Raw genomic sequence first — 23,657 nt, forward strand, 5'->3', positions numbered from 1 at the left:
CAAAATGGCCTTTTTAGTTTTCTTTTCATATAGACACTTTTTTTTTTACAAAGACTAACATATTTACTACAATGATATTTTTGTCTCTAAGATTTCAATCTTCACAAAATTTCATCGGTTGTTAAGCATATTAAGATTTATTTTTTGTCAAACCTGTGAAAATACCATACCCTACATCACGTATTTTCTAAACTAGCTCTACATAAATTGAAAACAAAATTATGCAAAACATATTTGTTGGTGAGAACAATTTAAATAGTACAAGTATACCTTACGTTTTGCTTTTCCCAAACACATTTCATTAAACTTAGTCAACGGCCTGACATTTTTTCTTTTCGATCTTATGCATTGTTTCTTGCCTCATTTGTATATCCATGAAGTTTTTTCTTGTTTTTCATGCATTTTATTAGATCCCTTTTTTCCCAAATAACATAGTTATACGCATTTGAGCAGAATTACTGTAGTAATGGCCATCCAAGATGTTGCTCTTTCCATTGTGGGGCCATTTGTAGAGAAGTGTGTTAACCCAATTTTGCGGCAATTCAAATATTTAATTTTCTACAAGAGCAACGTTCAAACTCTGAGCAATGAGATCAACGGACTTGGGCTACAACAAGCTGAAGTTCAGCGATTGATAGATGCAGCAGAAAATAATGCTGAAAAAATTAAACCAACTGTTGCTGATTGGATGAAAAATGTAGATGATCCAAAGAAAGAGGCATATACTATTTCTCAGGGTATGGAGAGTGTTGAGGTGAGTTGCTTTAATATCGTTAGGCTTCCAAATTTGAAGTCACGTTATTTGCTAGGTCGACGTGCTGCAAAAAGAACAGATGTTGCTCAGAAACATGCCTAGTCGCGATTTGTGGTATGCCTGGTGTGGGCAAGACTTATTTGGTAGAGCAAATCGCAGACCAGGTTAAGTTTGAAAAGTTGTTTGATGAAGTTGCCAAAGCAAATTTGTCTCAGAATCCCAACACAAGAACTATTCAAGACCAACTTGCTGAGCAGTTAGGATTGAAAATTTCTGAGAAAACTGATCGTGCGAGAGCTGAACGAATGTATACGAGATTAAGCAATGGTGATAAGAGAATTCTTGTTATACTGGATGATGTTCGGGAAGAAGTTGACTTTAAGAGTCTAGGAATTCCTGTTAGAGGTGAATGCAAGGGCTTGAAAGTTATATTGACATCTCGCCTTTCTCATGTCTGTAGTAGAATGGGAGCTGAAATTTTTGAGGTCGGTGCCTTGCCGAAGGAAGAAGCTCGGCATCTTTTTAAAGTGGTTGTCGGAATTTCTGATGATTCCACTTTGAGTGATGTTCCAAACCAGGTTGCAGACGAATGCAAAGGTTTGCCTCTTGCAATCGTTGTTGTTGCCAAGGCATTCAAGAGTAACCACACAACACCAGAATCCTGGAATATTGCCCTTCGACAGCTAAAGAAGTACACAATGAGAGACATAGAAGGAGTTCAAGATTTGGTGTTTTCAAGCATTATGTGGAGCTATGATCATTTGGAAAGTGCTGAAGCTAAGTCGTTACTTTTGCTTTTCAGTTTGTTTCCCGAAGATTATAGTATTCCACTTGAACGTTTGTTTCCACTTGAACGAGCATTAACAAAGTCCAAATGCGGTCCTTGTATTGAAGGGAATAAAAACGAAATTCCAAATCCGGTCCTTGCATTGAAGCAAAAAAAAAAAAAAAAAAACTTTCCAAAAACATTGTGAAAAAGTGTAAACATTTGCACTGCTTGATAAAGTAATGAGTAATAGATCGATAACCATATATATGAGTAAAAGTGTAGAGCATCTTCGATAGCGATAATCTGATAAAGATAATCTAATATTTGAATTGATATTTCGAACTTTTGAGTTGAAGATGAGAGAGAGTTAAAAACATAATTCAAAATTATTTATACTAATCCCCAGGAAATTTAGGCTTGACGATTAGGGTTAAGGAAAAAAAAGGCGAGAGAATGGAAGAGATAATTATGGAAGGATTATCTAGAATTATAAAGTCAAGAAAAAAAAGAGGAATAGAATAGTATAGGTTATTAGGAGGTTAACTCATAGAGCTTGACAGGTGCCGAACCTGTGCAATAATAAATACCTACTCGAGAAAAATACAGATTTTGTATATAGCGGTGAGTAGGGTCGAATCCACAGGGACTGGGGATAATTCGCTTCTTCTTGAGTCCAGAGTATGGGAGGTTCTTGGATTAAATGCTAACTAAATAAATTAAGTGCAGAAAATAATTGATTAAAAGAAATAATTAAGAGAAACTCTAGCCAAGGGTACACTTCAGAAATGGTTCAGGCACTGATCATTGATTCACAGATAATTCCACATTTATTAATAGATTAGTTATAGTTGCCATGCACGCGATAAACAACCAACCTTTCCTTACTTTCTCGATAGTTAAGGTACGACCGTTAACTATTTCTCTAACCCAAAAACAACCCTAGGTACGACCGTAGGGTTTAATTTCTAGATTGCATTAATAATTAGAAAGACCCAATCCTAACTAACAAACACGCTACGAGGGTTTGTTTAAGTTAGATCGTATGTTCCCCTGACATAAACCCAATTACGCCAGCTGCTACTGAGATAAAGATAACGAACAATTACGGATTCAATTATCCCTATTTAGCAAAATAGCCTATGTGAATAATTAAATATTGCGCATCTATTCAATCACTCACACGAGCTATAGCAATTAAAAGTAGGAAACATATAAATACCAATAAATTAAGGAAGCAATTAAAATAAATTAGATCTCACAGTAATTGTTGAACCAAGTCTTCAGTTGTCCCCTTGACTAGAATTAAGAGGTTAGTCCTCCATTAATGGAGAACAACCATGCGAAAGAGCTCAGAAAAGAAAACTAAAAACTATGCTCAAAGCCTAAACTAAAACTATTGATTCTCCCCAACCTCTCGTACGTTTCCCCCTTTTTAAAGCCAAAAGGAAGTCTAATGCTATCTCTAGTGGTCCCCACACCAAATTCAAAGTCTTGTACGTTTCTTTTCCTAGAGTCCAAATGACTCATGCTTCTTATCCGTGGTCCCCGCACATGTGGACAAAGCCTCCAAAGTACTTGTTGTTCCAAGTCTATCTACGTTGCTTTCTTTGAAAAGCCCAAATGACTAAATGCCTTGCACTAGCTTGTGGTCCCCACCAATTCAAGGACCCAAAGGTTGAAGCCCTTAGAAGTCTGCATTTTTCCATACAAGTCCCTCATTTTTGGTAATTTTCTGCTTCACTCCTGAAATTGATTCCAAATACCAAATATGAGTAAATATCAGTAATTAACACAATATTTGTCAGGGATAGAAGGGGAAATCAATAATAAATTTACTAACAAATTATACCCTATCAATTCCCCCCACGCCTGAATCATGCTTGCCCTCAAGCATGGGGAAAGTATACAGACACCAAAATTTGATAATGGTCATTGCTCTATCTACCAAATTGCCAAGATACCAAGAAAAATAATCAAGCATCAATGGTCAAGATCCAAGAAACATCACTCCGGTTAGCTTCTAAACCACAAACTCCTCCAATTTCAGGTTAACTAATCTAAGAAAAAGGAATGACGCATAACATTTATCAGCAAATGGTCCAACTATTAACCAAAATCTCAACATTAAATCCATAATTCGGCAAGCTGACTTTTATTACACACTAACACAACCTTCACTTTTTTTTCTACTTTTCTCTTTTTTTTTTTTTTTTTGAATCTTCTTTCGTCAATAGTAACAAAAGACTTAGTCGCTAGCCATTTGAGCCTTTTGACGCGAACTCCAACATTGGCCAGATGAAGGAGCCCGGTTACTCAGCTTCTATCGCCACGTGACCACGTACTCATAGCAATTACTACTTTTTGACGCGAGAATCAACTTTTAGGTGCAGATCCCCGGTTACTCAGTAGTAACTAATAGCGGAGTACAGTCAAGTTTATTTATAGTTAAAAATCACAAAAACTCAATATAACACAAGAACCAAAAGAAAACTTGCATCAGCTAGCCTCATTTTCAAACATGGAGAACTAAAGTTAATAACCGGACCAATTCACATGAAAATGCCAATAATCATTCCCTATGCCTAGGAAAGTTAACCAAAAATTATAAGAGTAAAACAATCATCGATATTCACCAAAGAGATATTTTTGGATTCAACCACATTAACTTGATACCCTTTTATTATTAAAATTGGCAATAGTAGAAATAGAGGCAATAATCCAACATCAAACCTTGGCATGCACTTACGAGCTAATCACTAAAAAGAAGAAAAAGAAAATGAACGAAAACACCAAAAACCACAACTGCTCCCCCCACACCTAAATCCTACATTGTCCTCAATGGAGGTAATAAAGTAATGAAAGCGAAGAGAACAATGAAACTTCCCTGTTGAACAGCTAAGGGATAGGAGGGAACAATGGAGGGGAGCCGAGTTCTGAGACATCCTTGCCACTTGGCGGGTGATGTTCGTCATTCGCTCTTCTACGTTGTGAACCTGTGCTTGTAAGTGGCGCCACTCACCATTGTCGCCAATTATCACCCCAAACAACAAAAGACAGAATATCCAACAAAGATAGCAACCAACAAATGCAAATCCATAGTCACTGGTGTTCCCCAACTCAATAGTCAAATGCAAAAGCAAACACGGGCACCCAAGCCCAAATATGGTCAACAAAGCAACAGTTTCACTCCAAAACTAACAATCAGAAACTATTATCAACAACTGGAAACTAGCAAAGGCACGTCAATAAGCACAGGGACTACCCAATTCAGTCAGGCAACAAGCAAACTTGGCCATCCATAATCTCAACACATGCACTCTAAAATTGCAACAATTGCCCAATAATATGCTAAATCTAGCAATAGCAGTCTTTAAGTTTAGCAAGAGTAATGGAGCCACAAGGCATCGGCAGTTGATCGACTATCCAACCAACTAGAGTAGATAAATTCAGGGGAAAACACCTCAACTAATACCACTAGCGGAAGATAGAATGCACAACTCAATCAGCTGAAATTGTAGCAACAGCCCCAAGAAATAACAATTCAAACAATAATAGCTCATAAATCCGGCAGTAGCAAAGGGATTCCAAGTGCCCAGCCTCCAACAGTCAGCCAATAGAGTGGAATTAACCCAGTGGAGCCAAAATACCCAAACAGTGGGTGAAACAAGTTCAATGGCTAACTCACACTAATGAAAACCCCAAATAACTCAATTCAGACAACAAGTAATGTAACCACAGGAGTTTCAGTCAAAATTAGTAAGGAAACCCAGCAATTCAATTAGATGCACCCAACTGGAACAAGCAATGTAAATGGCATAGAGGCCTCCCAATGTAACAAACAAGTGCAGTAAATTAGCTCACCCAAAATCTCAACAAGTGGCTCCAGTTGGCCAGTTAGAATCCTAACTCAAAATCAGCAAATGCAATGATGACATTTCAAAGACGTGAGAATAACAACTCAATCAACCAAATAGCGAAATCAGATTCAGGTCCAGTCACCCCAACAGTACCACTGATGGAGCACACAGGGAAGAGATATCACAAAAGATCAACACCGCCTACTAATTAATCCGAATGACGCCTAACACTGCCCAAAGTTGGAGATCGAATGACAAATACCTCTACTGCTTCCTCGAATGAAGAAATGAGAGTGGCTGCGGCGAAGAGAGGTGGACAGGCGCTGCTGTTGACGGTGTACGAGCGAGGGCGACGGCTGAGCTGGTGAGCGACGGCGGCACGCCTCGTGCGTTGAAGCGGCAGTGGCGGAGGTTAGCTGATGCAGTGGAGCTCAGCGGAGCAGGAGGGAGGCACGGCTGCCTGGCTGTGGATCAAGGGGAGAGAGAGAGATGGCCAGAAGAGCGGCGCGCGGAATAGCTGTCGAGCGCTGAGGCGCCTGTGGTAGGCGGACTGGATGGCGAAGGAGCTACGGCTTGGGCATCAACAGGAGAAAGATGAGCTGGTGGTGGCGTTGAAGCAAGGGTCAGCGGCCGGCGAGCGTGTGGGCGAGGGAGATGGTTCCGGGCGGCGTGCGTCAGCGCTGAACTGGTGAGGGAGGGGCGGCGAAGAGAGCTGGTAGAGCGCGAGCTCGCGCGCTGGTGGCGTGCGACCTGGGGTGGAGGCGCGCAGTAGGGGAGGAGTTGCGGTGGCAGTCAAAGGCGCTGGTGAGTGGAGGTGGCGGGTGGAGCTTGGAACGGAGGAGCTCAGCGAGCTGTGGGTGGACGGCCGTGGGCAGGGGAGCAGCGGCGGTCTTTGGAGCTGCTGAAGGTGGTCCGTGAGGTGGGGCGCGAGTGGGTAGCCGCTGGTGGATGGCGGCTAGTCAGCAGCTGCCGCGGGCTGGAGATGGCGATGGAGCTGCTGGAGTGGAGGCGAGCTGGCGGTGCGCTGGTCTGGTCGAAGAAGAAAAGAAAAGAAGAAGAAGAAGAAGGAAGCGGGGAAGAAGAGGAAGAAAAGGGAAAGAAAGAAAAGAAAAAGAAAGAAAGAAAAAACAAAGAAAGAAAGAAAGAAAAAGAAAAAGAAGAAAAAGAAAAGAGAAAAGGGGAATTGTTTTTTTTTTTTTTTTTGTAAAAACTTACGCTAATGTGAATCGTCCCAATTGGAAATTGCTGAATTTTTTTTTTTTTGTAATAATAAAATTTTTAAAATTTTTTTTTTTTTTTGAGAGGGACTCCTGTCTTAGGCGTGGGCACGCTCAACTGCTATAGAGTCCGCAGATCCTGAACGAGAATTTCTTTCCCTCAGGCGTGACCACCTGGCGTGGGCAGAACTGCTATAGAGTCCGCAGATCCTGAACGAGAATTTCTTTCCCTCAGGCGTGACCACCTGGCGAGGGCACGTCTAACTGTCAGCTTCCTGCCACAAAAGCAACAAATCACTAAATGCAACTAACACTTAACAAAAATTCCAAAAAGCATAAGAAAACTAAAATAAAGAGCCTTGGGTTGCCTCCCAAGTAGCGCCTTTCTTTAATGTCTTTGGCTAGACATTGCCATATTTATTCATGGAGGATAAAATCGTGTTGCTCGCTTCAATGCTTCATCTTCTATGTAATCCTGATAGCCCTCGTAGATAGAATAATTCTTGAGCACACGAGCTACGGTCTTCCATGGGCTAGTAGATGGCGCCAAACAAACAAGTGATGATCTTAAATCTTCACTTACTCCTCCATCAAGAGCACTTATTGGTTCGAGATATTTTGCCATTATGAGTCTTAATTTATTCCTGGCATGAAATTCAAAATCGCCTGGTATAATAAAATCAATCTCACTAACAGGAATTAAAGAATAAGAGTCAGGAAAATATTGATCAAGGAGTGGAGAAGATGTCACCGCATTTGGAGATTGTTCACTGGATTCGTTCACTTGAATGGGTTGCGGTTGGGGTTCCATTTCTTCCTTTTCGGCTTCTTTTTCAACTGCATCTGTAGATTTCTCATTTCGACACTCTTGCATCTCCTCATCACCAGTCAAGCAAATTGCACTCTCATTTTCTTCTATATCAACAACGGTTTTCGAGGGCAATTCTTCCATTTGAGAAGCCACTCGATTTATTCCGGATGTAAATAGACATAGTTGACATAGTTGATCTGCCAGGTCGCGAAGGCTCGCTTGTGTCTTCTGATGAAATCGATTTAGGCTCGCTTGTGTCTCCTGATGAAATCGATTTGTATTAGCAATTAGTAATTCCATCATTTCTTCAAGAGACATACCTGACACGGAGGATGATTGTTGAGACTCTTGTTGTTGAAAATCCATTGGCCCGATCGCATAATCAAAATTGAAATTATCCCACCATCCTTGATCATACCCGTTTGAATAAGGGTCATACTGCGTTTGATATTGGGGTGAAAAATCTCCAAAAGTATCAATTGGAGCGCTTAGATTATCTTGAAATGCGGGGCATGTGTCAGTTGAATAACCTGAATCAAAATAAGTTCCACAATTTGCAACAGCCCATTGATCATTAGGGAAAACATGAGTCTCATAACCCCATTCAGGAACAAAGTCCAGTCTATCATCAAAATATGGAATGTTAGCAGCCATAAAAAAATAATAAAAAAAAAACAAGATAAACTCAAAAAGAAACAAATTAATCAGGCACCAGTCCCCGGCAACGGCGCCAAAAATTGACAGGTGTCGAACCTGTGCAATAATAAATACCTACTCGAGAAAAATACAGATTTTGTATATAGCGGTGAGTATGGTCGAATCCACAGGGACTGGGGATAATTCGCTTCTTCTTGAGTCCAGAGTATGGGAGGTTCTTGGATTAAATGCTAACTAAATAAATTAAGTGCAGAAAATAATTGATTAAAAGAAATAATTAAGAGAAACTCTAGCCAAGGGTACACTTCAGAAATGGTTCAGGCACTGATCATTGATTCACAGATAATTCCACATTTATTAATAGATTAGTTATAGTTGCCATGCACGCGATAAACAACCAACCTTTCCTTACTTTCTCGATAGTTAAGGTACGACCGTTAACTATTTCTCTAACCCAAAAACAACCCTAGGTACGACCGTAGGGTTTAATTTCTAGATTGCATTAATAATTAGAAAGACCCAATCCTAACTAACAAACACGCTACGAGGGTTTGTTTAAGTTAGATCGTATGTTCCCCTGACATAAACCCAATTACGCCAGCTGCTACTGAGATAAAGATAACGAACAATTACGGATTCAATTATCCCTATTTAGCAAAATAGCCTATGTGAATAATTAAATATTGCGCATCTATTCAATCACTCACACGAGCTATAGCAATTAAAAGCAGGAAACATATAAATACCAATAAATTAAGGAAGCAATTAAAATAAATTAGATCTCACAGTAATTGTTGAACCAAGTCTTCAGTTGTCCCCTTGACTAGAATTAAGAGGTTAGTCCTCCATTAATGGAGAACAACCATGCGAAAGAGCTCAGAAAAGAAAACTAAAAACTATGCTCAAAGCCTAAACTAAAACTATTGATTCTCCCCAACCTCTCGTACGTTTCCCCCTTTTTAAAGCCAAAAGGAAGTCTAATGCTATCTCTAGTGGTCCCCACACCAAATTCAAAGTCTTGTACGTTTCTTTTCCTAGAGTCCAAATGACTCATGCTTCTTATCCGTGGTCCCCGCACATGTGGACAAAGCCTCCAAAGTACTTGTTGTTCCAAGTCTCTCTACGTTGCTTTCTTTGAAAAGCCCAAATGACTAAATGCCTTGCACTAGCTTGTGGTCCCCACCAATTCAAGGACCCAAAGGTTGAAGCCCTTAGAAGTCTGCATTTTTCCATACAAGTCCCTCCTTTTTGGTAATTTTCTGCTTCATGACGAGTATTTTACATACGTACAAGTTAAAAAAATACCGAATTACACCCGTTCACTGCAAGTATACAGATCAACTAGTAGTTTAGGGTATATATCGGGTCGATCCCACAGGGAAGAGTGAACAATTACCGGTATTACTAAAGTTTCTCTATTATTTAGACTATCAATTAATTATAACAAATTAAAACCTACTGAAATTATGCAAGAAAATAGCAAATGAAAGCTCCTTAGGTTGTGGTATCCCTAACTACTCATGCAAGTGCTATAATTGGATCATTAATTACTACATCTAGGCTAGTTATGGTGTAATTTCCTTATGCATTTGAATCCTACTTTCGTAGTGAATCAATTATACTTATAACTAATCCATACCTATTCTCATGGTTATGAAATTAGCTACAAGTTCATTTCTTCAATGAAATTACATGAAATGAATCACTAAAAACCACATAGATGCACATCTACTTTCGTGAGTGTACTCCCTATGTTTAGCACTTCTTGAACCAGTGTTAAATCTCAATTTTCATTGCAGAAACAACACCTTAGATAATCACAATCAATGGTACCAGATTAATCATGATTTAAAGAGCCAAAGTGCTAAATAACTTGCTCAAATCATAGCAATCAAATAACCAAATAATAAACACTAACAATCATAGAAAGTTCAACCAAACCCAAGGCTTAAACTTTAAACACACACATTGAACACAAAATCCAAAACTTGTATATTAACCAAACTTGGAATCAAATACAAAAGATAAAGAGTTTGGAAGGAATGTAACCCTTGTCACATGAGTTCATCTCCTTGCCTTCTTCATCCTCCATCTTCTTCTTCATCTAGCTAATAAACAACAATGGATAACACTCTACTCTATACTAACCTACTGCTACTACTCAGAAAATGCAAGAGCTACATCTCTGCACTCCAAGCTTCTCCCGTATGTCTCTCTCTCTCTCTTACAATGAATTTGGCTATTTAATGATGAAAGGTGGTCAAGAAATGAAGCTTTACACTTTCTCCTTACAGCTGGTAATGTTTCTCACATGTCTAGCATCGCATGTGAGTTGGCGGAGGTGAAATTGAGTTTTACGCGTACAAAGCATCCTTTTCTGACCACAATCCGGCCATAAATCCGGCCACAAATCCGGCCAAGTTCCGGCCGGATTGCTACAGTAAATCTGGGCTGCTACAGTGATCCGAGCTGCTACAGTGCCTCGGATCCGTATGGATCCGAGCTCGGGTCCACTAACCCAGAAACAGCCGAGGGTTCGGATGAATAGTGGATCCGAGTGTGGATCACTTGCTCTGTTTTTGGCCCAACTTCAACCGATCTTTTCTTGATATTAGAGGCTGAACCAGCTCATGTCTAAAACACGAAAGTTGTAGCCTTTTAAGTTATCTTTCCAATGCATCAAGAATCACCTCATTTGGATCTGTGTAGGCTGAGACATGACTGAAATACCCTTGCCTGCTCCATGCCTTGTTCCAGCTTCGACCAGTAGAAATTTGCTATTGTAATTCGGCATTTTGACCTGGAAAACCTTCAAACTGGATTCAGATGTCTTCACCAAAGTTGTAGATCTATCTCTTATCTTCAAATGGGTTCAAGAATCATCCCAATCCGATCATTGTAACTCAAGTTATAGCCGAAATATGAAAATATGTCAAAACTGTCAAAATACACAAAATCCAAGTAAAATGTGATAAAAACCTCATCTAATCACTTAAAAACATTTATTCACCAATTATAGCCAAAATGATTCATTTTCTTCCAATATTATAACCAAAGTGACTAAAAATAATATAAAATATTAGACAATTATTACGTAAATTAGTCACTTATCAAACTCCCCCACACTTAAATCATTGCTTATCCTCAAGCAATCCACACATAATCAACTACAATGATTTAAGAGGTGAAACAATATATGCACTTTTGTCAAATTTAATTCCTCATGACCTGAAAAATAATCATTATACAATTGTTCAAATTACATTAAATACTCATAATATCAAGTAAAGGAAAGATAATTATACCTTAATTCAACAAGTTAAATGTAATCTCTTACCCTAACCTAATTTCATAAATAAGCAAATCACATAGTCGATTTATAGCCTTCCTCCTCCTATAATCATCTTTTTCTCAAAATTTTACATCTAAGAGGGATTTATTCATACTAATTTTACTTAATTAGTGAGAATGCCTTTTTACGCGAAAATCGACACTTTTAGGTGAAGATTCCCGGTTACTCAACATTTCACTTATTCAAGTTGCAATGCATACTCTTAATTCAAGTACCTTTTTACGCGAAAATCGACATTTGTAGATGCCAACCCCCGGTTACTCGGTACAAAAATCATTGGAGTAGAATAATTTTTTTCTTTCTTTTCTTCTTTTTTTCTTTTTTTTTCTTTTTTTTTTTTACAATAAATAGATATTCCCTCTTAGAAAATATATAAGACTAATCAAAGGAGGAGTATAACCTTTTATCAATATGTCAATCACTTACTTATAAAATTAAGTAAAGAGAAGAAATTTCATTAAACATGTAAAATTATAGGCATAATTTTCCTCACTTTACCAAATATACTTTCTAAAATGCAAAAATCCTAATTGCATAATAACCATTTTCAAGTTAAATGAGGACTAAACTTTCCAAAATACATATAAAGTTTCAACAATTGGAAGAATTAAACATTTAAAGTTGGAACAAATTAGCCCTTTTTGAATGAAAATGCAAAAATTTGAAGAACTTTTGGGCCATAGTGAAATATTGGACAAGATGTTAGAAAAATTTTTATAGAGTTTCTCCTTATAAATGGATGAAAACTCCCTGCCAACAAACCTATTTTCTAACAAATTATCCACATGGCAAGCATTTCAAACACAATTCCAACATTTCTAAACATTTAGATTCATAAAATATCATCACATGGCAAGTAAATGCAAGTCCAGTATTTTCCTCCCCCACACTTAAACTTCACATTGTCCTCAATGTGAGAAAAGGAAAATAAATAAAGAGTAAAAGAAAATACTGCTCAATTGAACTTGCGCAATCCGAATCCATGTCCAAGTGATGAATTTCCAACCGTATTTGAGAAAGAATGGAGAGTTCACTTATTGCACCCTGAAAAAGACAAAATCAAAACAAATAAATTTCTTAAAAATAAACTGTTGCAATCAACAAGAAGAAAACATGCAAGTCAAGGAAAAAGGAAAAATGATCAAGCATGTGGAACCATACAATGTTCAAGGGATAAAAACATGAAATGAGCTAATCTTTGCTAATCAAATATATGCATTAGTATCCAAAGCAAAGGGAAGCTAATTTCACACAAAAAATCCACAATCATGAACAAAATAAGTTCCATTTATACATTTTGTCATCAATGATCAAATCCTCGCAAGTACAAAAGTAATCTCAAAATGGAGGCAAACACACCGAACCAAAATATAAATGACCTTCGTGAGAATTCATGAAATACTAAAAACTATTGAACCACAAAAATTGTAAGTGCATTTATGAATTTCATCAATTAAGGTCATCTTCAATTCACCTCTTCTTTTAGAATTACCTAAGAATTCACAAAATCATTCAATCAAGCACCTTTTCATTCATTAGATAATCTAAATTACTCACATAAATATAAAAAACTCCCACTAAGCTAATTAAAATGCTACATTTGGCTACTTAATATGCAACTTCGTCATCAAGCCAAATTAAGCATAAAACTAGCAAGAATTCACCAAATAAGTACAATAAATGCAAATCACAAAATATAGTTATCACTAACAATCACCAATAGCATCAATAAGCTGAAATAAATGCACCTAACTTCACATATTAAAAATTGCCTAAAAATAGAAAATATTCAATCATGGCAAAATTCAAATAATAAAGTTAGGTGAAGAATTGTTACCTCAAGGTGGTTTGGTGATGATTAGAGATGAATATGATGTGAAAACCCCCAAGAAACTTACTCCAATTTGACCTCAATTGAGTGATTTCAAGAAGGTAGAACCCTAACTAATGGTAAGCTTGAAACCACTTTAGAGTTGTTTTTGAAAAAATATGAACTATGAAATTCACTCTAGAGGATGGGAGAAAGTGATTTGGTGAAGGTTATTTGAAGATTAAATGGTGAGAAGTGGTGTTTTAGTGAGTGGTGTGTGTTTGAGGTGTTAGTGTGTGAGTTGGGTTGAAGAAGAAGGGAGAAAAATTGTGAGGAATCCGTGAAACGGATTCATCTTACGCTGGTTACTGTTCACAATCCGGCCAGAAATTGGAGGGATTCGTGGAGGGATTCTGGGCAGAAATTTTTTTTTTTTTTTTTTACTGTTGCATATCCGGCCACTTTCTTGGCCGGATTTCCAGCCGGATTTTGGCCGGATTCTGTCCAGAATGCTCGAAAAAATTTTCTTTTCTCCCCTGACTATCCGGCCTTCAATCCGGCCAACATTTGGCCGGATTTATGGCCGGATTTGCTGCAGAAAAAGCTGTTTTCTGCAGTTTTTCCTCCAAATTTGCTTGGCCAACCTTCCACATTCAACCTACTTCATGTTCTTTGAATAAAATTCAAATTTAACATGATCATGCATGAATATAACTTAAACATGAAACACTTTAAATGCATGAAATGCAGCAATTGAACATGAAAACTCCCTTTTTGCCTTAATATAAACACCTTTGCAATTGAGATCATTTGCATGAACTCTTGCCATTGCCACCTACAAAACACACAAAAACATTAATCGAACAACTAAAACTTACTAAAAACAAGCCAACATGAAGAAAAGTGGAGTTGAAAAGTGGAGTTGAAAAGTGATCAAAGCCTTCGTTTTTAAAAGGATCCGAGGTCGGATCATGATGATTGAGCTCGGATCAAGAAGCTCGAAGTTTTTCTCTGATTGCAGAAGTGGATCCGAGGCCTCGGATCCATATGGATCCGAGCTCGGATCCATTGAATCTGCACTTATTGCAGAAATTTTGCAATTTTCAGTTTGACCCCAATTATTCAAAATACACCCTAGATCATTTCTATGTCAAAATAAACCATTCACGCACATGTAAAATGATCTAAACATGCATTCTAAACCTCTTTAATGCATCAAAAACCACAATTACTGAATTTGAGGTATTGAGATCTTTGATCAAACTTCGCCTTTTCACCTCATTTGGTCACTTTTCCAAAATTTACAAATGAAAAACAACAAAATTACTCAAACTTATACTTTAAACATAAAATCACTCCAAAGTAACAGCAATTTAAACAAACATTGGGTTGCCTCCCAATAAGCGCTTCTTTAAAGTCAATAGCTTGACTATTTCACCTCATTTTTCAAGGAGGTTTAGTTAACGAATAATCCACCATTTTATGCCTTGGTGGATCATTGTAAGGTGACTTAATAGAAAAAGCCACATGATCTAATGATCTGAGAGATGGAAGTGACTTACATATTCCAAGTGTTTCATAGATATTACCTTGAATATGCACCACTTGAGAACTTACCAAAGGAAATGTCATGAGAGTATCTTGGGCAGGAATACCTTTAGAACCTATACTTTCAATGCACTCCTCAAGAGGGGTGAAAAATGAGTCATTAAAACTCACCTCTTGAGATTCAAAGTTAGTTCCAAAGATATTATCATGTGAAATGGACATTTGCTCATTGAAACACAATTGAGATTCATCATTTTCATCAAAATGCAACCCATTTTCACATATAACATTCCCACCATTTATGCTAGATCATTTTGCAAATTATTAGAAGAAATAACTTCACACAATGCACTCAATTGCTCATGTATTCGACCAAAGTGAGAAGCTAATTCATCTATTCTTTCCTCAATCCTATCAAAACGATCGGAAGTTGCATTTGCTAGCTTTTCTATTGCTAAATCAAATTGATTAGAAAAATTTTCTACAGCTAGCTCCCAAGATGCATTAGAATCATTAGCTAATGGTTCACTTTCTAACTCCCAAGGTAGAGGTGCATTAGCTAACTTCTCTATTGCCAACTCCCAAGATGGTTTTGATTCATATTGGACACTTTCAAGTTGGTAATCATAAAAATATGAATAATCACTATATGTACATTGATTATCCCAACCATAAGCAGGATAATTGCTCCAATTAGCACTATATCGATCAAAACAGGGATTGTAATGCTCCAATTCATCATAATAATCCACATTTGGTGCTTGCCTACATGTATTAGTAGCATGATAACCTCCACACAAGTCACAAATCACATGATAAGAATTAAAAGCATTAACATCCCTCCCTTGCTCAATTTCATGCATAATTGTGTCTAATTGAACTTGTAACTTAATTACATCAAATTTTGCCTTTAAGCACCTTAAACCATCTTCAAAAGACATACACTTAGTGAATTCTTGGTTACCTCTATTAAAGGAGCTTTGCACTTGGTAACCATCCATTACCAATCTTCCATTTCTCAAGCATTGTCCTCCAAATTGTCCTACCCTTCTCATCACCTAAAATTGCTTTTAAACAACTTAAGAGCAAAATTAGTAAGAAGAATAGGTGATAAAACACATACACATATAAAACACAGAAAATAACATTCACAGTATAACTAATAATATGTCTAAACTAATAAAGTTACTCTTCACACCGATATTGCCAAATCTTCCCCGGCAACGGCGCCAAAAATTTGACGGGTATTTTACATACGTACAAGTTAAAAAAATACCGAATTACACCCGTTCACTGCAAGTATACAGATCAACTAGTAGTTTAGGGTATATATCGGGTCGATCCCACAGGGAAGAGTGAACAATTACCGGTATTACTAAAGTTTCTCTATTATTTAGACTATTAATTAATTATAACAAATTAAAACCTACTGAAATTATGCAAGAAAATAGCAAATGAAAGCTCCTTAGGTTGTGGTATCCCTAACTACTCATGCAAGTGCTATAATTGGATCATTAATTACTACATCTAGGCTAGTTATGGTGTAATTTCCTTATGCATTTGAATCCTACTTTCGTAGTGAATCAATTATACTTATAACTAATCCATACCTATTCTCATGGTTATGAAATTAGCTACAAGTTCATTTCTTCAATGAAATTACATGAAATGAATCACTAAAAACCACATAGATGCACATCTACTTTCGTGAGTGTACTCCCTATGTTTAGCACTTCTTGAACCAGTGTTAAATCTCAATTTTCATTGTAGAAACAACACCTTAGATAATCACAATCAATGGTACCAGATTAATCATGATTTAAAGAGCCAAAGTGCTAAATAACTTGCTCAAATCATAGCAATCAAATAACCAAATAATAAACACTAACAATCATAGAAAGTTCAACCAAACCCAAGGCTTAAACTTTAAACACACACATTGAACACAAAATCCAAAACTTGTATATTAACCAAACTTGGAATCAAATACAAAAGATAAAGAGTTTGGAAGGAATGTAACCCTTGTCACATGAGTTCATCTCCTTACCTTCTTCATCCTCCATATTCTTCTTCATCTAGCTAATAAACAACAATGGATAACACTCTACTCTATACTAACCTACTGCTACTACTCAGAAAATGCAAGAGCTACATCTCTGCACTCCAAACTTCTCCCGTATGTCTCTCTCTCTCTCTTACAATGAATTTGGCTATTTAATGATGAAAGGTGGTCAAGAAATGAAGCTTTACACTTTCTCCTTACAGCTGGTAATGTTTCTCACATGTCTAGCATCGCATGTGAGTTGGTGGAGGTGAAATTGAGTTTTACGCGTACAAAGCATCCTTTTCTGACCACAATCCGGCCATAAATCCGGCCACAAATCCGGCCAAGTTCCGGCCGGATTGCTACAGTAAATCTGGGCTGCTACAGTGATCCGAGCTGCTACAGTGCCTCGGATCCACTAACCCAGAAACAGCCGAGGGTTCGGATGAATAGTGGATCCGAGTGTGGATCACTTGCTCTGTTTTTGGCCCAACTTCAACCGATCTTTTCTTGATGTTAGAGGCTGAACCAGCTCATGTCTAAAACACGAAAGTTGTAGCCTTTTAAGTTATCTTTCCAATGCATCAAGAATCACCTCATTTGGATCTGTGTAGGCTGAGATATGACTGAAATACCCTTTCCTTCTCCATGCCTTGTTCCAGCTTCGACCAGTAGAAATTTGCTATTGTAATTCGGCATTTTGACCTGGAAAACCTTCAAACTGGATTCAGATGTCTTCACCAAAGTTGTAGATCTATCTCTTATCTTCAAATGAGTTCAAGAATCATCCCAATCCGATCATTGTAACTCAAGTTATAGCCGAAATACGAAAATATGTCAAAACTGTCAAAATACACAAAATCCAAGTAAAAAGTGATAAAAACCTCATCTAATCACTTAAAAACATTTATTCACCAATTATAGCCAAAATGATTCATTTTCTTCCAATATTATAACCAAAGTGACTAAAAATAATATAAAATATTAGACAATTATTACGTAAATTAGTCACTTATCACTTCACTCCTGAAATTGATTCCAAATACCAAATATGAGTAAATATCAGCAATTAACACAATATTTGTCAGGGATAGAAGGGGAAATCAATAATAAATTTACTAACAAATTATACCCTATCAGAGCTCGTTGCACGTACTTGCTATGTCAATAAGTCACGTAGGAAAGAGATAAACTAAAAGGATAAGGATGAGAATATGACTTTATTATATATATATATATATATATATATATATATATATATGATTCTATATTCTTTAAACTCAATTTCAGCTAGAAGAATCACACACACACGGAGCAAATTATCTAGGTAGTCACTAAACTTTTTGAATAGTTGAATTTTGACCACTCAACTATTAATAATATGTTTTTACCCATTGAACTATTAAGAGTATAAATTTTGGACCATTTCATCTGATTCCATCATTAATTTTGTTATATCTAAAAATTAATAATAAGTCTCGTAAATCATGCAGACCCTTAGAGTTAGCAGAGTTAACAATGAAATTAGGCGAAATGATAAAAAAAAATATACACATTTGATAGTTCAATAGGTAAAAATATGCTATTAATAATTTGTGGGCAAATTTTGACTATTCTAAAAGTTCAGTGGCTACCCAGATAATTTGCTATATATATATATATATATATAGGGTAAAAAACAAAAACACCCCCTGTGATAAGCCTAATACACAGAAAAGCCTCCTATGATTTCAAAATATACAACACGACACCTCATGCTTTGAACTAAATTGTAAAGGTGACAGAATCCGTTAAACTTAACAGAAATAACTTATTGGAACCTAAAAAATTTTTTTTATACCTAATTTTTATCAAATAAACCTATTCTACCCCTTAACCCTCAATTCTCTCCATTTAGAGAATAAAACAAATGATTTTTTTGAACTGTCCTTTGTTTAATTATATCAGGGCATTTTGGTCATTTTGTCCATTTCCGTTAAATTTAACGGATTCTGTCACCTTTACAATTTAGTTCAAAGCATAAGTGGTCGTGTTGTATATTTTAAAACTATGGAGGGTTTTTCTGTGTATTAATTTTACCACAGGGGACTTTTTATTTTTTACCCATATATATATAGTCGACACTCCATTTACCTTCTAGAAAGAAGAACAAACTCGACAAGCATGAATTCAAAATCAGTATAAGCATGATTACTACATTAGACCCACATTGCATTTCACCATCTACAAATTGTTCTGGGCTATAAACAGGACTTTTTTTTTTATAACATAAACAGGACTTCAAACCTGTGATGACCTGTAGTGAACTCCAAGGGTGACCTAATTTAACCATTGGCATGTAGGAAAGGTAACTTTGCCAATGGCATAAGAGATTGATATCAAAATCTTCTTGTCAAAATTGCATTCATTTATCATTTAGTTTCTACATGCGCTCAAAATTCTACACTAAATAACATTTTTATTTTTTTGCAATATCATTTGTTGAAGGACTAAAATATTGCTACTGAAATTAACGATTTCATATGTTTAACTAACAGTTTTTTTAACAAAGTGCTTGAGCGAGCTTTTGGAATTCGCCTGAATTCATGGGCAACTAGTTCTTTGACATAAAAGGAAGTATATCATATAGAATATGCACACATACATATATATATATACATATATTTAAGGACAAATTCCACTTTACCCTCCTATGGTTTAATATATTTTTACGTAACTCTCCTATGGTTTTAAAAACTATACATAACCCTCCTATGGTTTTAAAAACTATACATAACTCTTTCATGGTTTGGATTAAAATATCAAAGTGATGGAAATATTGATTCATAATGGAGTCATCTAAAATGTCAAAAATACCCTTATATAAAGTTGAAATTTATTTATTAACCAAGGGGAGTTATGTGTACATTTTGAAAATCATAAGGGGGTTATATGGTAAAACATTAAATCATAAGAGGGTTATATGGTAAAATATAAAAATCATACGGGGTTAGTGTGTCATGTATTTATAAGGGTAATTTCGACATTTTTTAAAGTTCTGTTAAGAATGACTATTTCCATCATTTTGATACTTTAATCTAAACTATGAGGAGGTTATGTATAGCTTTTGAAACTATAGGGGATTATGTAGAAAAACACTAAATCACATGGGCAAAAAGTGGAATTTACCCTATATTTAAAAACGAAAATAGCTTACAGCAAACTACACAAATCAGTAAGTTCAAAATCTATGATATTGACTTCAGTTTGTTGACCACTAAAATCACACGAGCAATCACCAAATTGTATCACAATGGGTGCAAACAAATCGATCTCAATAGAGCTAGTAGCAAGTTTATCTTATCAAAACTCAAGTTCGAGTCAAGTTTGAACAACTCGAACATATTAACAAGTTCATCAAGCTAGCTTAACTAAGTTCAATCGAACTTCAAAAACAAAATATTTTATAAGTATTATTATGAAATGGCTATCTTTTCTCTTGTTTGGTATTATGTAAATATTATTTTATGTCACTTGAATTTGATCAAGCTCCAATAAACTAAATTCATTCAAGCTCGAACTTGAACAAGGTAAAAGTGTATAGAGCTCGAGCTTGAACTAACTTTAAAAGTTCAACAAGTTCGAGCTCGAGTTTTTTAGTTCAAGTCCAGATCGAGCAGTGGAATGAGATCCTCCATTCAACAGATAATAGGGAACTTGCTTTAGTGTATAACCATTACAACCTAAAGGCAAGAAAAGCATGATCCAAAAAAGAAAGAAAAATAGCTGTGTATTATCAAGCACTAAAAGTATTTAGTATTTGAGTTCAGTCATTCCTGTCTAGTGTAATACAAAAGTTTATAATAGAGAAATGTTTCTAATAGACAAATACAAACAATCTAGTACTTTATTTGCAGTGATACGTTAATCTAGTAGTGAACAATCAAGATAAAAGTCTTTGTCTGTTTAGTCTAATTAATATGCTATATTCCATCATGTATGGAAAAAAGAACTAAATGCTTAAGGTAGGAACAAGGACTAGAAGTTTAGAACAACGTAGTCAAGTAAGATCCTCCCAATTTCTAACCAAGAAACATGCATATCCCAGCACTAATGATATATTCAGAATCCTATCAAGTTGTGAAATTTTCGTTGATAATAAGAAATGATTTTGGATGAAAATCAAAGAATAGCGTAATGTTTAATTCTATTCCTATATAATGTGAAATGACATATATATCCGAACTAAGGAGTCCAATGAAACTGCTTGAATAGGTGATGAGTCGAGAGTTCGAGCTTGGCGAACTGAGCTTGATCGAGGTTTTAGGCTTTCGAGTTGATAACAGTACTACTGTGCTACGAGTGTCTATACTTTGTCAAGTTCTCCTAGCATGGAAATGAATCTTGACCAAACATGCAAGCCATACCAATCAAAGAGGTGAAATAATTCTCAATTTCCTTTCATTGAGTTCTACACGTGCCAAAGATTCTGCACAGCCCCCGTTACACGTGTGAAACTCCCAATCGACAAAAAAAAAAAAAAAAACTTTGAAAATGAGACGGAAATTAAAGAAAACAAGAGCGCATTCCCTAAGGACAGACGCAGGGATTTAGTGATACCAAGAACTTTTTGCTTTACCCTTCGCTGGTAATCTGACTTCACTAGCCGGAATATACTTCCACCGGTAGGTCCCCTTAACTTCTTCAGGTATAGATACAATGATATATGCCTATAAATATAATCTTCCCACCTGTGTGTGTTCTTTATTGAAATCAAAGATTGTGTACTTGAGTTTAATTTTTTTTTTGTCTTATCTTTTGCTTTGTATACAATAAATAGGTTTAGAAAACAGTTGAGAAAAGAAAGGAAAATAAAATTCTGGGTGAAGGGTTGTTACCAGGTATGTTTAATTCTTATTTTTGGATGACATGTTTTCGATATTTTTAGATTTGATTCAACTTTTGTTTGGTTTTGCTTCATTTATCTTTTTTGTGGGCAAAAAGGAGAAAAACGGAAGCTTTTGGTGATTTTTTTTTTGTTCTTTCTTTTTGGTAGTGAATTTTGTGGGGTGATATGCACATTGACATGTCTGTTTAATGTTGTATGTGTCTGGAATTTGTGTCTTTGAAGGTAGACTAATGAAAAGATTGGAAAAGGAGCAGACATATATCTGTGTTGCATGATTTGATTTTATATACACTATCAGGGTAGTAGTAAATTTTTTACACAAGTAGCTTTAGATTCACGCCACGTGTATAATCGAATCTTGTGAAATGACTAGGTGTTCAACATGTGGATCCGCTCGTGAAATGAAACTTTTACCCGGTGCATGGAGGAACTCGTGTTTTATTGGTGTAACCAGTGGTTTATTGATTGAAAGAATGAATTCAATGTGAAAGTGAACTAAAATTAGTGTTGTTCCTGCTATAGATGCTGTCTAATTTGCATTAGATGTCATGTTCTTGCTACATAGTTCATCAAAGGAAAGGGATATAACGGACATATAGGTTTATCATATATAGACCTGTTAGTATGCATATATAAACTTTTGTGAACCACTACATCAACTTTAGAGAAAATGTTGGACAATTGAAAAGTATGCTTGGGCACATTTCTCACAAGTGAAATTCATGGTGGTTGATTGTTGTGTTTAATTTATTAAACTCTGATTCCATAATTATTTTTATAACGTAACCATCGAGCAAATGAGAGTGCATCATTTCCCGAATCATAATGGTATGTGTAAAGTTACTCTTTTTGGTAAAAAGTTAATCCGTCATGTACTTTAGTTATTTTGCTAGTTATCTAATCTGATGATAATGATCATTTTTTTGGGGTTTTTTTTTGGGTTGGGGGCGGGAGGTACTTTCCTTCAATTTGATCAAAGCAAATATCCAATTTACGGTTGTTGAATTAATTTTGCATCTCCAAATGAGGTACTGATGAAATGTCAAGTCTGGCTTATATTTTTTAAGAAAGACTAATCTTTTAATATAACAGGCACATAAGATTTGAGTTTGTAGAAGCAGCAATATCATTTGTGTGATATGCCATACCTGGTGCGGGAGAATCTATTTATTGGCAATACTGGAGCTGCTGCAGATTTTCTCCAGCATGGTAGTGGTGAAATTACTCATATATTATCAGTTCTCAGCTCCACATCAATTTCATTTTTCTCAGAATGGCGAAGGGAGATTCTGATCCCTAGAAGAGATTCGTAAGGTGTATGTTGGGCGTTCAGGAACAGAGGATGATTCAGGTGATGGGTCCAAGAGTTCTCTGGCACCAGAAAAGGTGCTGTATTACTTGGAGAAAGCAGGGAAGGATTTGAAGTTTGCAAGGATGGCTGTACCATTGAGAGATACAGAGAGTGAGGATCTATTGGATTACTTGGATGTTTGTTTAGATTTTATTGACCGTAGTAGACAAGAAGGGTCTGTATTGGTTCACTGCTTTGCTGGTGTATCAAGAAGGTAATTCTCATTTGCTGATTCTTTCTACTTTTGAAGTTTGCTTGTTCCCACTTTATAGCTGAGGTACTTTTCAAATTCCTTTTGCTGGTAGAATAATGAGTGTTCATTGAACTGATGTCCGTTGTTCTGTGTCTTGGGGTGTCACAGTTTTGTTGGTTGTTGCATATGGACCCACATTTTTGTATTTACATATTAATATGAATGGAAGTCCATTTTAGGAATCTGTAGTCAATATGTCCAATTTTGTACTGGATTCTTCTTCACTGCTATCACCAATGACAAAGCTTGTCAACTTCAAAGCCCTTCTTTCAAAACGCATTATTACATATGATAATGTCCATGGATATTCCTTTTCCAGAAATGCATGTCTATGTTGTTAATGCCT

At 36.2% G+C, this 23,657-nt stretch overlaps 2 protein-coding genes across 2 annotated transcripts; both read left to right on the plus strand.

Annotated features, from left to right (window-relative positions):
* The first annotated feature begins 870 nt into the window (after positions 1–870).
* Positions 871–5,897, plus strand: LOC113773930 (disease resistance protein RPS5-like). Its single transcript, XM_027318524.1, has 2 exons — positions 871–1,595; positions 5,666–5,897. Exons 1-2 carry the CDS (start codon positions 871–873, stop codon positions 5,895–5,897), a joined length of 957 nt encoding a protein of 318 aa, XP_027174325.1.
* Positions 5,898–5,934: 37 nt separating this feature from the next.
* Positions 5,935–23,334, plus strand: LOC113773931 (dual specificity protein phosphatase 1-like). The gene is made up of 5 exons (XM_027318525.1): positions 5,935–6,068; positions 21,639–21,699; positions 22,823–22,916; positions 23,041–23,272; positions 23,331–23,334. The coding sequence occupies exons 1-5, from the start codon at positions 5,935–5,937 to the stop codon at positions 23,332–23,334; spliced, it is 525 nt and encodes a 174-aa protein (XP_027174326.1).
* Positions 23,335–23,657: the final 323 nt, after the last annotated feature.

Source organism: Coffea eugenioides, chromosome 6, assembly GCF_003713205.1.
Source record: "Coffea eugenioides isolate CCC68of chromosome 6, Ceug_1.0, whole genome shotgun sequence".
Lineage (NCBI taxonomy): Eukaryota > Viridiplantae > Streptophyta > Magnoliopsida > Gentianales > Rubiaceae > Coffea > Coffea eugenioides.

Coding starts and splice junctions, on each gene's coding strand:
- LOC113773930 (XM_027318524.1), top strand. CDS start 871: ATGCCTGGTGTGGGCAAGACTTATTTGGTAGAGCAAATCGCAGACCAG. Junction 1,596..5,665: donor AGTATTCCACTTGAACGTTT/GTTTCCACTTGA, acceptor CCTCGAATGAAG/AAATGAGAGTGGCTGCGGCG.
- LOC113773931 (XM_027318525.1), top strand. CDS start 5,935: ATGGCGAAGGAGCTACGGCTTGGGCATCAACAGGAGAAAGATGAGCTG. Junction 6,069..21,638: donor CGTGCGTCAGCGCTGAACTG/GTGAGGGAGGGG, acceptor TACAATAAATAG/GTTTAGAAAACAGTTGAGAA. Junction 21,700..22,822: donor GGGTGAAGGGTTGTTACCAG/GTATGTTTAATT, acceptor TTGAGTTTGTAG/AAGCAGCAATATCATTTGTG.